Source organism: Cololabis saira, chromosome 19, assembly GCF_033807715.1.
Source record: "Cololabis saira isolate AMF1-May2022 chromosome 19, fColSai1.1, whole genome shotgun sequence".
Classification (NCBI taxonomy): Eukaryota; Metazoa; Chordata; class Actinopteri; order Beloniformes; family Belonidae; genus Cololabis; species Cololabis saira.
The window spans coordinates 7,977,596-7,993,570 of NC_084605.1; the positions used below are offsets into that span (position 1 = coordinate 7,977,596).

Below are 15,975 nucleotides of genomic sequence, written 5' to 3' on the forward strand. Positions count from 1 at the left end.
GGGGGCCCGAGCACTGACAGTGCGAAGGCCCTATTGTATCTATAAGAAATGTTATTTTCCTTCTTCTGACGAAATGAGGGCCTTTTTGCCCCCCTAAACCTGCCCCAAAAGTCACCAAATTTTGCACCCAAGCCAGGCCTGGCTAAAAATGTGATATTTAATGGTTTGCATTAATGGGCGTGGCCTAATGGCTCAACAGCGCCCCCTAGAAAACTTCGTGCCTCAAGCCCCACAATACGGTTTGACGTACATGCACGAAAATCGGTACACACCTGTATCATGTCGGAATTTAAAGAAAAGTCTCTTGGCGCCATGGCCAAAACCGAACAGGAAGTCGGCCATTTTGAATTAATCGCGTCATTTTGGCACAATTTATGCCATTCCTTCGGCAGTTAATACGGTCCGAACCGTATTAACTAACGTTGTGGACGACGACTTTGAATATGATGGACGTCCTTACCGTTTTGAGCCAGAGTATACGGCTGAAGAGCTCACTGAACGGAGGACAGAGTGCGCGCACAGAGATGACGTCATGAGTTCAGAGGTCTTGTTTACAAACTGATTTATTTGTTACACACAAAGCCCCGGATGTAGACAACAGGTCCTGGAAGCAGATCTAGTGATTCATAAAAGAAATGAAGAGTTTCGCGGCAATCATGTGTTATTTAGACGCTGCATCGTCTGTGTCCCTCGGTGCCCCGTTCACTACCGTTATATGGAGAAGAGGCTCGCACAAAACTCCTAATATCTTCCGAAGGACTCCAAATGACACCAAACTTGCCTGGGTGAGTATACGACCATAAAAAATGCCAGAAATAAGGTCCAGGTTGTAAAAAAAAAAACTTTCCCTTTAAAGTCTGGTTCAAAGAACCGTTGTGGTCTCAATCGTTTAATTTCAGGGTGGGTCTGACAGCAGCTTAGCAGTTATTTCAGGTTCTGATGAAGCGATTTGGACCGAAGCTAACTTTGATTGACGAGTGGGCGTCTCATCAGCTCACTGTGCCCGTTTTTCGGAAACCACTGGGTCACGTGACCCAATACTTTGTTGATTGTTTTATACCGTCTATGATCAAAACCTCTGGTTTCACAACACCATCACTACTCACTGTTGAACCCAGACCCTGGTGGCCAGTAGAGGAACTGCAGGTTTGGATCCAGACCCTGGTCGTCTTTGTAGTTCAATCAAATTCTTTTTTGAATTTTGAACACATTTTATTCTCATTTTTTCCAACATAAAAATGTATAAAAAACACCTTCTGAAGAAGGTTCATTGTCATCAATACTTAAATTCAATGCCTCGACCAATGAGAGCGCAGCAACAGAATGCCGTCACAGGTAGGGTTGGAGCCATCTCCATGGCGACAGGTGGTATACTGTTTGAAGTGTTCGTGGCGGGTGGCGACCCCTGAACGCGTGAGCTCTGATTGGTCAGGCAGGTCCACGTCATCAACGCGTTCGTGTAAACCTGAAAAAATATTATTCTTTTGGAACAAAACATTCAAGTATCGCAGCTGCAGACATCGATGAAAACTGGCACGTCCTCGGCGCGGCGTCACTAGTAGCAGCACTTGTGCAGGGTCAGGTTCCGCTGGTCCGCGTACCTCTTCCCACACTTGTCGCAGATGAACTGCTTGCCGCCGCCGTGTACGTGTCTCTGGTGCGTCCGCAGGTGGCTGGCCTGGCTGAAGGCCCGGCCGCAGATGTCGCAGGTGTACGGCTTCTCGCCGGTGTGGACGCGGATGTGCAGCTTCAGGCTGTTGGCGTTGTTGAACTTCTTGTCGCATAAGTGGCACTGGAAGGGCTTCTCCTCCGAGTGGACGCGCCGGTGCGAGATCAGGCTGCTCTGCTGGCTGAACATCTTGCCGCACTCGCGGCACTTGAACGGCCGCTCGCCGGTGTGGATCCGCCGGTGGATCTTCAGGTTCACCGACTGCCGGAAGGTCTTCCCGCAGAGCTCGCACCGGAAGGGCCGCACGCCGCTGTGGATCCTCACGTGGTTGCGGAGGTTGCCGGCGTGCCGGAACGTCTTGTGGCACTGCTCGCACGTGAAGGGCTTCTGGCCGCTGTGGATGAGCTGGTGCGTCTTGAGCGCCACGGCGCGCGTGAAGCCTTTGCCGCAGACGTTGCAGACGTAGATCTTCTCACCGGTGTGGATGACGGTGTGGCGGTGCAGGTTCTGCAGCAGGTTGAAGCGCCGGCCGCACACTTCGCAGACGAACGGCTTCTCGCCGGTGTGGATGACCGAGTGGGTCTTGAGCTGCCCCGGTTTGGAGAAGCGCTTCCCACACTGCGTGCACTCGAACGGGCGCTCGCCGGTGTGCGTGCGCATGTGGTTCTGCATGCTCTGGCGCTGGCGGAAGGCCCGGCCACAGACGCTGCAGGGGAACGGCTTCTCGTCCGTGTGGATCAGTTGGTGCGCCTTCAGGTTGCCCGGAGACGAGAAGGACTTCTCGCAAACGGAACACGCCAACAACTTCTGGGGGTCTTCCTGCGGCGGGCCAGACCCCCCCGGTGGAGGCGGCGGATCGGCGTCCACACGAGCTCCTGCAAGGAAACGGACAAACAGGGTTTCAGATCAAACATCAGGTTCCGGTCGGACACAAGTCTGGACTTTAAGGCGCTCACTCTCTGCGATGGCTCCCAGGTCGATGTTTCCGTTCACGTCTTTGACGGTGACAGCCGGCACGAACGGAGTCTCGGGCCTGTCGTCTTCCTCCGGTCTGGCCTGTAGCGATACGACGCACCGCAGCCGGGGTCAGGTGGGCGAATGCAGCAACAGACACGGACTCGGGTGGTGCGTCTTACCTGGGACAGCTGGTCCGCGTCACAGCTCTGCTCTCTGACTCCGTACGAGTGTTCCAGCCCTGCGAGGAACGGACCGCGGTTAGTCGGACGTCGCCTGTGCTGTCGGGCAACAACGGAGGCCTGGGGACGGGGGCCCGGGCCCGTACGTACCCACGTCAGAGTTGCGGAGGATATTGAGGACCCTGATCTGCAGCTTCTTGCCGCTCCGCCCCGACTGCAGCTCCACCACCAGCCGGGTTTCCTCCACGATGTTCAGGATCTTCCCCAGAGCCTCGTTCCCCAGTACCTCCATGACGGACGCAAACATCACCTGCAGGTGAAAGTCAATCATACTGGTGTCGAGTCTCCACCTCCATCTCCACATCTACCTCCACCTCTGAGTTTCATAGGAAAACCAGAAACACGGCCCTGAAACATAGCTGTCAAGTTTTGGATTTAAAGGAGCATGAGGCTCCTTTTAAGAAATGAGACTCTCTAGCGCCACCCTTCACCACGACAGCCGTTGGGGGTACTGCAGCCAACAGCGAAGCCGGCACGGGAGAACGGGGAGAACGCGCATGCAGCGTCATGTGACGTCACATCCACAGCCCAGTGCGGGAAATTTGGGCCCGAATTGCAGCACATTTTGCAGCACACAGCCTGTTCAAGGCAACGGAGAGATACACTAGAGGGCTCATTCTTTTGGGTTTGGAACGCTTCATCTGACATTATTACTAGAAAACTTAAAATGTATACGAATTTTTTTCATAAATCCTGCGTCAATCCGGCCTCAAGCTCCTTTAAAAAAAACAGGAAATTATCCGGTGCTATCGCACCAGCCCAACCGAAGTCCAGTATCTTACATTTTAAGAGATTAACGAGAAATCCAAAATAACTATCTGTCAAGCACTTACAAACTACAATTATATGCTCAGAATCTGATTGGCCGACCTTTGTTGACACTGAAATGCTATGGACATTCCTATGTATGTAATTCCTATAAAAAGCCTCAATGAAAACACAAAGGGGAATTAAAGCACATATATTTTCAGTTTACATATATATTGATTGTCTTCAAGTGAAACATTTACATTTTATTTTAATTTGTCATTTTCACTCATGTGACTCTCTGGCATTCATGACTGATGACACAGACGCATGTTCCTGTGCCTCCAGCTGAAATAACTTTCACAAAGCGTAACTGAGCCCCATCCTGCTCCTCTTTAGGAAGGTAAATTTGTTTTCGCATTTTTAGACATATTTACACGAAGTGTTTGCTTTTTTTTTTTAGCAAAAATGTCTTCTCTCTGGTTCTTACATCCATCCATCTCTTAGGTCTCTGACCTGTTTGACCTGCTTCCTTCAGGAAGACGCTACAGAGTCATCAGATCAAAAACTAACAGACTTAAAAACAGCTTTTTCCCCAAAGCCATAACCGCTCTGAATAAAACGTGAATGTCTTCGTTACTGTTTTTTTACCGTGCAATACTTCTCCCGGACTACCTGTGCAATATTCCACTACATGTGTAACTATATACTATCATCTGTCTTCACTATTCAAATGCCCCTTGACCTTTTTTTATATTATTTATATTTCTTATATTTCTTATTGTTTGCACTATTGTTCTTATTTTTCTTGTCCTGGAGAGGTGATGCTGCTTTCAATCTCACTGTACCCAGGTACATTGACAATAAAGTATTCTATTCTATTCTTCTCTCTGATTTGTTTTTCCGAGTTTGCTCCCGTTGTTGCCACTAACCTCGCGAGAACTGCCACACAGGATACAGCAGGGGGCAGTTCTCGCGAGGCTAGTGACAATTCAGTTTGCAGTTTAAAAATGATTATATTATAAAACGGGAAATTTACGGGTAAATACTAATATGGGAGGACGGCGGGAAAGAGGGGTAAAATACGGTAGTTTCTCGGCCAAAACGGGAGACTTGACAGGTATGTTGGAGACGTGTCCCCCCCTCACCATCGGCTCTTCTCCCTCCAGCAGCGTCTGCAGCTCCGCCACCGCGGCGTGGACCAGCGACTCCATGACGGCGGCCAGCCGGCAGAGCATCCCCGCGGAGCCCGTCCCCGCAGAGCTCATCCCGGCCCCGCACAGCCCCGTCAGAGACGACAACACCCGCCCGGATCCATCAACACACGCCGCCGCCGAGAGTCACGCTGCTCCTGGTCCGGGTGGAACAGCTTCCGGTGGGCTCAGCGTTCCGCCTCCGTTTACTCCTCCGTGTCCCTGCCAGTGTTCTGCCAATCCTTTTTTTTTTTTTTTTTTTTTTTTATTATGAAAAACTATTTTATTTACAAAATAAATGGCAAAGTGTTCCTGCACAGTAAATGCACATGCACACTCCAGACGTGTGGTGGGGTTGTTCTCATAAAATCCTCCGTAATTCTAGTCGGACAGAGAAAAACATTTCAGGCAAAATTCACAACCAACATTCTCAGTGATGGAGCAAATATTGCTCAAGAGGAACGATGGTGTGTTACTTAAGTTTTAAAGTTATTCTAGGAGGTCAGAAGGATGTGAAGAACAGCAGCAAGTCATTGCAAACTCAAGTTAACGCAACAGGGAACAAAGCTATGTATCATCCAGTTTTTAGTACTTTCAAAGCACAAAGTTAGATTAAATCTCACAGCCAGAAGAGTAGATGAGAAAATATTTTTAAACATACATTAACAGTGCCTGGTATTTAGTGCATCTGTCGTTTCATTCCTCAATTATCAACAGAGTCATGTTTCCTGGTGAAAACAGAACCCCTGTATATGCTGTTCCACTGACAATTTCTATAAAGGCAGGTCCTTAAATGTGAACGTTTCACATGAAATTATGAAAATGTGTGTGATATTATGTTCAGACGTAAAAAACAATTCAGTCCTCAAGATGTTGAAATACATTTTCAGCTATAAATGCATTTATCAGACAAATCAGCTCCTAACAGTTGTTCTCGAGTTTTCCTCTTAGTAGGCTACATACCATGTTAGAGAATACATACAAAGCAAAAATAAGATGTAAACAGCAGGTAAATGTCAAGTGGGCAGTGGAATGGTAGCTAAACAGCTTGCTGGAGGGATCACCCTGCTATGTGTGCCCAGTAAGATCTTCAATCTGTTGATCACCCTCTGCAGGGCTCTCTCTAAGGGTTAAGGGCCTTGCTCGGGGGCCCAAAGTGGTTGACCTCGGTTGCAATCCAGGGGCTTGAACCTGGATTACCCCAGGCCTCCTCTGTAACCTCTAGGCTACCACTCCCAATAGTACCACATGACCTCAAAATCTTATTTTGTGGCCAAAAATTAGTTTTTCAATATTTTGTTTCCTTAAAGTATTTTTTTTAAATTAAATACACTAAATAATACCACAGTTGTGGAGTATTTTAGAGTTCACACCCTTCAAACTGACGTGTCCATTTATTAATGTTGCGCTTTACAAGGAAAACAGGATAGATCCATCTGAAGTGAAAGCTAATCGCTTTATACACTCGCAAATGTCCGAGAAAACATTTTTGTTCACCTGGACAGGTGCCCAGTCCACTCACAGGCGATCCAGAACCACCAGTTAACCAGTCAGTAAGACCTTCGAGATGTGGCGTAAAGACATATCTACGCACGTCTGAAGTATTATTTATTCATTTTCACAGTCATGCAGGTAAATGCTGGTATTTAGGTGGCGACACACGAAGAAGCCCGTTTATTTCCTCCCACACATCCTACATGAGGCTGGTCTCGTAGCGTCGGGGCTCCGTCCGTCTGCTTCTGGAAAGAAACGGTTCTGCTTCTGCTACTGGATATTTAAAACAATAAAGATGATAAAAGTAATAAATTAAGCAGCAACGTGGCCACGAGAAAGTTTCCCACATTTGGCTGAAATTGAAAGAAAGTCAGGATGAAGAAGAGTAGATCAGATCCGTCCAGCAGCTTTTAACTGTTGGTGGTTTGAATTATCACAACTCTTTAAATAAGGACATTATTTTAATGTCCTTCTCATACGACTGTAAGAAACAGAATCGAAATGTTATAAAGACAAGATATGATAAAATACATGAAGCTCCCGAAGGCCCACATGGTTACACATTTAGTACATTTTTCCACATCCCATCATGAACAAGTTCATAAAGTTCGGTCCTTATTAAATACTGGCCTCTGAATTTTGATTGGATGTTGAGATGCCAGTTGGCCCTTCCCTCGCGGTCTGTTTTCTGGATTCATCATTTGTTCATCACTTTGTTTCCTTTGAATCTGTCCAAAGATTTGGTTTTCTGCCTCATTTGTTTCACTCGTTTAGTTTGGTGGCAGCAGAGGCTGAAAACACCACAGAAGAAGAAGTAGGAAGGATCTGGAGGTCAAGAGGTCGTCACCCTGTGTTGTCGCCCCGGCGCTGGCCGTCTGTCCACTCCCTGATGAGATGATTGGCGACGGCGTGTTTGGGCGGCACCCAGAGGACGGAGGGGTCGCCTTCCCTGGGCGGGGTCTTCACCCGCAGGGCGCAGGAGACTTCCTCCAGGGTGAACCACCGGGCGTCCTCCAGCTCGGAGTGGTCCACGTCCAGCTGGACAGGAAACCACAGAGGTCACATGACTCGTTCCCCTGCAGCCAGGGCGTCCCCCAGGGGGCGCTGCACCTTTTTAACCATACAACCATTCTGAGGTCAAAGGGGAGTGTGACCAGTACTGGAGTTGAGGGGGGAATGAGGGGGGATGGCATCCCCCCTGAAATAAAAACGGTAAAAATTATCCCCCTGTAAAACTGCCATCCCCCCTTTCCATCCCTTATGTCATTTCATCAATGAATGTGGTTTTACTGCTATTTCAACATTTAGAGTCATCACCAGAAAAATAACTTATTTGACAATTTTCACCTGTTTCAAGTAAATTTTCACTTGAAATAAGTAGGAAAATCTGCCAGTGGGACAAGATTTATCTTCTTATTACAAGCAAAAAAGATATTGTTCCCCTGGCAGATTTGTCTACTTACAAAGTTCTTACTTACTTACTTACTTACTTACTAGTTCCGCGTTACACTAACGCAGACCTTATGGCGTAGGGTACGCGGCGCACTCACCGAACGGTGCGCGTCGCCGCGTACCCTACGCCGTAGGCTACGCCGTCGATTTTACGCGGAACCATAAATCTCCCTTTATTCACCCGCCCGAGACTCGCCTTTTATTCGCCCCACCAACCGCCCGTGCGCTCCCTTTGCCAGCTCTCTGTCCATCTCCCCCCAGCCAGCTGCCACTTTATTGAGGTTTTTGTAGTGAAATGAGGAGGAATCATAGAGATAACTTCTCATTTCAACTAACTGGATCAGCCGTCCTCATCCATGACTGTTTCCTACAGCGCTTTCAACCGACTTTTAACGCAGGCGGCAGGAAGAAAATAGAAGCAGGTCTAACGTCCGACCAAAGTGGGGAAAAAAACGAACAAAATAACGGAGTGTGGTGACACAATCACACAGCGAACAGCTGGAGTGACCGGCGTGTTCGTGGTGTTAAATGCAGCAAACATGTCAGATCATTACTGGGATGTGGGAAAAAAGCAGAGGACACGAGAAATGACCAAATAGGTACCAGATCTTGTTGGATCCGGCACAAATTAAGCCCTAATAAGATTAAGATAAGATTCTTATTATATCTTATTATTTTATCAGAACCTTCCAGCTCCTTGGCGATCTCCCTCCAGCCAGCTGCCACTTTATTGAGGTTCTTGTATTGAAATCACTGTTTCCTACAGCGCTTTCAACTTTTTTTTTTCAACTTTCAACCGGCTTTCAAAGCGAGCGACGGGAAGAAAATAGAAGCAGGGCGTGCGACAAAAGTCCAGCTCAAAACGGCGCGCCGCATCGCGCCGCGTCGCTCGCAACCAGTGTAGACAAAAAATAAAAAATAAAGCAATGGAACTGTTTTTGACGCTGACGCTCGCTCGCGTCGCATGCAGTGTGGACACGGTGTAACATTTATTTGAAGTGAAAATCTACTTGAAACAGGTGAAAATTGTTGTTTTTTCCAGTGATGAGTCTTGTTTTAAGTGTAATGAGATTTTTTTTACTAAAATGAGACATTTTAACTAGAAATAAGACAAATATATATATAGTGATCCATTTTACTTATCCTGTTTACTTATCCTGTGAAGGACAGAGTCATATTGATAAGTTCAGAAACTGTTTTTTTATTGTTGTGTATTTTATGTATTATATGTAAGCCCAGTGGATATTTAAAGCTTACAGAAGGCTGCATTTAACTGCTGCTATGTCATTCCTGCAGTATTTCTGCAGGTGTTTTGGTCAGTGCTATTATTTGTAATATATTATATTATTTGTAATCAGCACAAATTATCTGTCCCCATATGATAAAATCCACCATCCCCCCTGATTTTTTTTTTACAACTCGAGTACTGGTCAAAGGGGAGTGTGACCCTCAGAAATACACCTGTGTGAGGTCACCTGAGTGTGGGCGGGGCTGACAGTGGCGTGGCAGCCCACCATGAAGGAGCTGTGAGGGAAGGGCCAGTGCTGGGAGGAGCTGTAGGAGATGCTCTGCACCTCCAGACCCACCTCCTCCGCCACCTCCCTACGCAGGGTCTCCTCCAGAGTCTCCCCTGGAAGGAGCACACGGGTGAGTCACAGGTGAAGTTGCTTTCGCCAACGGAAATTATGACTTAGGGCCAGTCCCAATACTCCCCCTATCACTACTTTTCAGCCCTAGCCCTACATTTTGCGCGTTCCTGTGAGGGTAGTGGTGTCCCAATTCCTCTTTGCATTTAGGGGTAGTGGGCATAACGAGGGTTAGTGTGTATGAATCTAGCCCTTTAGAGCGAGGGATTTCAGATGCTGACTCACCGACCGAGGGGAAGAAAGATTTCCTAGAATGCTTTTCGTCGTCATTTGCAGACTGAATCAAACAAAAAAACATGGTGGACATTTCTAATTTTTTAATGAATAAAATCAATATTTTGAGTTAGTTTCTGCATAAAAATGCGTTTTGATTACATTTCTAGCGAGAAATATATATTTTACTTTCATAATATTCACTCAGTGAATGTACATAATCACTCGCTTGCCCGTTGTTGCAAAGTTTTTTCAGATCTCGGCAGAATAAAGGCTGATTTATGGTTCCGCGAAATCACAAATACACGAAGAAAAGAGCGCTGAAAGTTCACGACTGCTTCAAACCGGAAACCGGAAATGCGTTGCTTCCAAGCGAACCAATCACAGCCCTCTCCGTCTGCGTGTGGTCTGCGTCGCCTCGACGAGTAGTTACAATTTTCGGGAGGTGCACGTCAGTGACGGCGTGTGGTCTGCGTCGACGCGCACCACACGCCGTAGGCACGGCGTCGTTTTGACGCAGAACCATAACTCAAGCTTTAGAGTCTGATGCCGCTAACGCAGAGCTCTAGGTTCACGTCAATTAAAAACAAAGTTACATAGAGAAACGCGGGGATCTGCTCTGGGGCTCCATCTTTGGATACACTTTCCTACATAGACGTGGAAAAGAAAACCCAACCCTCGAAAAAGAAAAAGACGGGGTGAAATGCAGAAAAATAAATATGTTGTAAACTCAAATTAGAGTCTTCTGTATCTGGAATGAATGTATTCTTGAGTCTATAAGGTAACAATAATATAATAATAAGATAACCTTGTTTGAATTGTAAAATGGGTTTGGCTAAATACAATCTTTGACTAAAACTAGACTAAAATGGTCAGACTTTTAGTCGACTGAAACTTGACACGACTAAAAGGAGAATGAACGTGACTAAAACTAATAAAAACTAAAATGATAGCTTGACCCAAAGACTAGACTAAAACTAAAATTGAAACATGCTGACAAAAACAACACTGGTCACAGGTGAGTTACAGGTCAGTTACAGGTGAGACTCACCCATGTCACAGAAGCCGGCCAGAGCGCTGTACAGCCCCCGTGGGAAGGACGACTGACGGCCCAACAAACATCGTTTCCCATCAGACACCAGGACAATGACCACCGGAGACATCTGCAGGGAAACCAGTAAGACACTTTTCAGGAACCAGTCGGATTCTGGTCAGAAACTGGACCGATACCAGTCTGACTCTGCACCTGCCCTGGTAGTGGAGGAGAGGGTGGTTTCAGACAGACCGGGTTCTGGTCCGTGTTCTTACCTGTGGGTAGTGGACGATGGAGCTGCCGCTGCAGAACCTCTGACTGCCAGCCTGGTTCTTTTGGGTGGGCTGACCGGTGGCGCTGCAGAACCTGCTGATCTGATGCCAGCGGAGCAGAGCCTGAGCCTGCGGGGTCGACAGAGGTCAGGACCGGACGTGACTAGGCTGTGTTGAAAAAATCGATTTCCCAATTCTAAATCGATTCTCATATTAATTCCTAAAAATCGATTCATATGTCTAAAGATCGATTTTTTTTTTCTTCTTTTATTTATTTATGTATTTTTTTTTTTCATCATTACATTACAACTTTTGGTTATTTTTTTGTTTATCCCCAAAAAAGGAATGTTTTGTTGGACACGAGAATAACTGGTGCCATGTTTTTGCCTTTAAATATGTTTAAAGGTATGAAAACATTAAAGTGTTAGGTTATAATTGCATAAATTGTCTATATTTCATTACTTTATATACTGTCTTGGGGTTACATTTGCAAAAAATGCTAAAAACCAAATGCTCAAAAATTAAAAACCAAAATAGACCGAAAATGGAACAAATAAAAACGGAATGTGGGAAAAAATAAAAGCGATTTCATCCGTCTCTGTTTCCTCCCTGGATCTGTTTGGTAATTCTGACCCACACGATGTTTCTGAAAGCAGTTCTATCAGCATTCTGGGAGCTGATTGGTCCTTACAGCATCATTAGCTGCTAATACTTGCTGTTGAATATCAATATAATACTAGTAGTAATATTTTGCATAACTACAGTCATATAATTCATGCAACAGCTCAAAAAACAGTTTTAATAACACTAACCCAAATCAATATTGGAATCGAATCAAATCGGATCGAATCGAATCAAATCTAGATAATTGATTCTGAATCTTAAGAATCAAATCGATTCTTGACATTTGAATCGATCCCCAGCCCTAGACGTGACCGTCAGACCAAGAACCTCAGAGTCCGTTAAGTTCCTCACCTTTGCTACCAGAGGGGACTCGGCTTCCGTCAGGAGAAAGAAGGCTCTTCTCAGGTCCATGAAGGTTCCCCCACACGCGTCTGCTACCGCAGCCGGATCCACCTCCCCTGAGCACAACCAGAACCTCCAGAACTCAGAATCCATCCAAAGTGGTGCCATCAGGTAGTCAGAAGGATCGATGGCAGAGTAACGGGACCTTTACGTGTTCTTACCAACATCCAGACAGAACTGAGCCTGGTTCTGTTCAGAACAACCAATCAGAACCGACTCCTTCACCAGGGATCCGCCGGAACCCAATCTCTCCAGGATGGACTGCACATCTGGAACATGAACACAAGCGCTGGTGAAGTTCACCAATCTCATCAAATCTGAACAAACATCCTGGTTACTGTTGTCGCTACGGAGACAGTGTCAGAACCAGCAGCGGTCCGATCGAGCACCAGCTAGACCCTCCACACATCAAGCTAAACTAACTGGTCACTGCGCTTATGTTCTCGGGTCTGTTGGAGCAGGTTTCCGAGCAAAGGTAGTGAATCCGAAAGGGTTCAGGACGGATCACAGGTTAGTCACAGGTAGGCGTGTAACGATACACTAATCTCACGATACGGTACGATACACGATATTGAGGTCACGATAACGATACGATATTATAGCAGTATTTTTTTAACAACCTTGAATGAGGAACATATGACTGGAAAAAATTGTCTTTTATTTGAAAGACACAAAATACAAAACAATGCTGTGCGTTTGCCCTATTGTTTCAGTTTGTAATGCTTTATAACTGTTTAAGTTTTAAAGAGAAAGCCAGGCCAACCATTTTCCACAAAATGAACTAAAAGTAAATGTCAGGTTTGCATTATTCATCTTCAGTTTCAGACAAGTGAAAATATTTTGCCACAAAGTGAAGTTTCTCTCATGTATGATTTGACTTTTTTCTTTTCCAGAAATTTAACAACTAAAATTAAATAAATAAATAAAAGTAAATAAATACATACAATTTTACATCATAAAAAAGATTGATTCATGCTCACCTTATAAGTGTAAGAGGAGATTTATTTTTGTTAAGGTTATTTTGGTAATTCAGGGTTCATTATTTTATAAATATATTCTTTATATTCTGATGTAAATCAGGGACTATAATGACACTAGTCAGTTTATCTGTAGTTAGTCTGTTTTAGATTGGGCGGAGTGATACGCCACAGTACGGCACTAGGTGCTGTGTTGATGTTCTAAAATCCTACACTGTTGAGGGACATTAAAGTACACTGGAACTCAGAAGAAGTTGTCCCCGTGTTTATCCTACTAACGACCCCAAAAAGGTTTAATTTAATAAGGTAAAGCTTAACTCTACACCAGACTTACATAAGTAAAGGTTCAGAGCTCAAAACGGGACTAGTTTCTTCTGAGCGGAGGAAGATTTTGGTCCGTGGGTCGATGTGCGGTCGGATGCGCGTTACTAGTCAACACAATAAATTAATATTAATAACCCAATATCTCGATACACTTTGTCACCTCCACGACACGTATCGTGACGTTTTTGTATCGTGAAATTTCGTGGCACGATATATTGTTACACCCCTAGTCACTCACAAGTCAGTTACAGTAGCAGCAGTAGCAGACCTGGCTGGACCTACCTAGTCCTACCTCAGGTGTCTCCCTAAGGTTCTGGTTTTGGTTCTGTACCTGAGTAGGGGAGGAAAACTGGTCCAAAGGTTCCGGCGTGGCAGCGCCGCAGCAGAGGACTCAGACGGTGGAAGAGGAAGACGTGGCCGTCCCGCAGCGCTGAGAGACACGCCTCGTCATCCTGCTTCAGCCGGTTCACGTACCTGACCGGACAGATCAATCAGCCTATTACACGAGTGATCAATTAATCCATCGGTCAGTCAATCAACCAGATCTCTGAGAGCTCCTGGACCTCATCCTGGACACGAAGCCGGAGCAGCAGCGGGTCAGGACGCATCGTTGGGCGGACAGCAAGATCCTCAGGGGTCTGGCCAGTGCTGTCATTCTGGGCCGGACCAGGCTGAACCGGACCGGACTGGACTGACCTGGTGGGTTCTGCTGCCTGCAGACAGGAGAGCAGTTAGCAGCAGTTTAACCCGTCAATTAGGGAATTTTCTACCTTTTTTTTTTTTTTTTAATAGTTTTTTTATTGAAAAAAGAACATAAGACAATTCTAGTCGCTGAATTACAATTTACATTTTCCCTGTTAAACATATACATACATATACATATAGTATACCAAAAATATACATACATAGTATATCCATACATACACACACATGAAAACTTCAAATAAAAAGCAAATAGAATAGGAAATAATACAGTTAAATTGTGAAGAAATTAACAATGAACGAACAAACTACACTCCTATGGAAGAGTATTAGGGCCATGCAGGAGAAAAAATATTTGAGAGGGGAAGATTTTTTTTTTATTGTGCACGTCGAGAAAAAAGTCAAAATGTTGAGAAAAAAGTTGAAATACAATTTCGAGAAAAAAGTCGAAATGTTGAGAAAAAAGTTGAAATACAATTTCGAGAAAAAAGTCGAAATGTTGAGAAAAAAGTCGAAATGTGAGAAAAAAAAGTCGAAATGTTGAGAAAAAAGTCGAAATACAATTTCGAGAAAAAAGTCGAAATGTTGAGAAAAAAGTTGAAATGTCGAGAAAAAAAAGTCGAAATGTCAAGATTAATGTTGAAGCACAATTTCGAGAAAAAAGTCGAAATGTTGAGGAGAAAAAAGTCGAAATGTCGAGAATAATGTTGAAATACAATTTCGAGAAAAAAGTCGAAATGTTGAGAAAAAAGTCGAAATACAATTTCGAGAAAAAAGTCGAAATGTTGAGAAAAAAGTCGAAATACAATTTCGAGAAAAAAGTCGAAATGTTGAGAAAAAAGTTGAAATACAATTTCGAGAAAAAAGTCGAAATGTTGAGAAAAAAGTCGAAATGTCGAGAAAAAAGTCGAAATACAATTTCGAGAAAAAAGTCGAAATGTTGAGAAAAAAGTTGAAATACAATTTAAAGAAAAAAGTCGAAATGTTGAGAAAAAAGTCGAAATGTCGAGAAAAAAAAGTCGAAATGTCAAGATTAATGTTGAAGCACAATTTCGAGAAAAAAGTCGAAATGTCGAGAAAAAAGTCGAAATGTCGAGAAAAAAGTCGAAATGTCGAGAATAATGTTGAAATACAATTTCGCGAAAAAAGTCGAAATGTTGAGAAAAAAATTCAAAATTTCGTGAATAAAGTTGAATTGTTGAGAAAAAAGGCGAATTTTGACTTTATTCTTGAAATTGTATTTCAACATTAATCTCGACATTTCGACTTTTTTCTCGACATTTCGACTTTTTTCTCGACATTTCGACTTTTTTCTCGAAGTGCACAATAAAAAAAAATCTTCCCCTCTCAAATATTTTTTCTCCTGCATGGCCCTAAAACTCTTCCGTACCCTCCCGCCCTCCCACCACTTTTCTAGCTTTTAATACCCTTTTGCACAACAGGAAGTGAAACATTTCTGACTAATAATTTCAGTTCTTCTCAGTGAATGATTTAAGAATTGCTCTTTTTCATGAAGCTACGAATTAAAAACATTTTATTTCTCCACAAATGCTGAATATACAGAATGAACGTGTGGCTTTGTCGCCCTCTAGTGGCCGGACCACCAACTGCACCACAGTCAGGGCGGACAGAACTGCATGTTCCTGTTTTAACACGGGTAGAAAGTTCGGATCAGTTCGTTTCGGTGGTGTAAACTTGTCGGAGGGAGCTCTGGTGTATTGATCCGCGGATCATCGATCAGGTCACGTGTTGTAATCGAGAGGGTTAGGGTTAGGGTTAGGGTTACGTACCTGCAGATGCGGCTGCATCGACCTCGTCTTCTTCTGCAGGTTTACCCTCCAGTGCGGAAGGCTGCCCCCTGCCGGAACAGACGGGTATTGATTTTTAGATTAAATGTACCATTATTTATTTTTTCAAGAATATACAGGACTGTCTCAGAAAATTAGAATATTGTGATAAAGTCCTTTATTTTCTGTAATGCAAAAATGTCACACATTCTGGATTCATTACAAATCAACTGAAATATTGCAA

At 44.5% G+C, this 15,975-nt stretch overlaps 2 protein-coding genes across 2 annotated transcripts; both read right to left on the reverse strand.

The window, feature by feature from the left end:
- Positions 1-1,187: 1,187 nt before the first annotated feature.
- On the reverse strand, positions 1,188-4,979 carry si:ch211-207i20.2 (uncharacterized protein LOC568537 homolog). Its single transcript, XM_061707700.1, has 5 exons — positions 4,761-4,979; positions 2,956-3,115; positions 2,806-2,864; positions 2,626-2,725; positions 1,188-2,544 (listed from the first exon to the last, which is right to left on the reverse strand). Exons 1-5 carry the CDS (start codon positions 4,878-4,880, stop codon positions 1,556-1,558), a joined length of 1,428 nt encoding a protein of 475 aa, XP_061563684.1. The 5' UTR covers positions 4,881-4,979; the 3' UTR covers positions 1,188-1,555.
- A 719-nt stretch (positions 4,980-5,698) lies between these two features.
- nudt13 (nudix (nucleoside diphosphate linked moiety X)-type motif 13) lies at positions 5,699-15,775 on the reverse strand. Its single transcript, XM_061707767.1, has 9 exons — positions 15,735-15,775; positions 13,806-13,955; positions 13,574-13,716; positions 12,103-12,210; positions 11,891-11,997; positions 10,919-11,044; positions 10,662-10,773; positions 9,227-9,381; positions 5,699-7,337 (listed from the first exon to the last, which is right to left on the reverse strand). Exons 2-9 carry the CDS (start codon positions 13,895-13,897, stop codon positions 7,143-7,145), a joined length of 1,038 nt encoding a protein of 345 aa, XP_061563751.1. The 5' UTR covers positions 13,898-13,955; positions 15,735-15,775; the 3' UTR covers positions 5,699-7,142.
- Positions 15,776-15,975: the final 200 nt, after the last annotated feature.

What these genes read in the sequence shown, in the direction of transcription:
- nudt13 (XM_061707767.1), bottom strand. Translation starts at nt 13,897, where the DNA reads ATGACAGCACTGGCCAGACCCCTGAGGATCTTGCTGTCCGCCCAACGA. An exon ending in GGCCGGCTTCTGTGACATGG is followed by an intron (nt 9,382 to 10,661) that starts GTGAGTCTCACC and finishes TGCTCCTTCCAG; the next exon opens with GGGAGACTCTGGAGGAGACC. An exon ending in TCAGCCCCGCCCACACTCAG is followed by an intron (nt 7,338 to 9,226) that starts GTGACCTCACAC and finishes TTTCCTGTCCAG; the next exon opens with CTGGACGTGGACCACTCCGA.
- si:ch211-207i20.2 (XM_061707700.1), bottom strand. Translation starts at nt 4,880, where the DNA reads ATGAGCTCTGCGGGGACGGGCTCCGCGGGGATGCTCTGCCGGCTGGCC. An exon ending in CCTCCGCAACTCTGACGTGG is followed by an intron (nt 2,865 to 2,955) that starts GTACGTACGGGC and finishes CGTTCCTCGCAG; the next exon opens with GGCTGGAACACTCGTACGGA. An exon ending in ACGCGGACCAGCTGTCCCAG is followed by an intron (nt 2,726 to 2,805) that starts GTAAGACGCACC and finishes GTATCGCTACAG; the next exon opens with GCCAGACCGGAGGAAGACGA.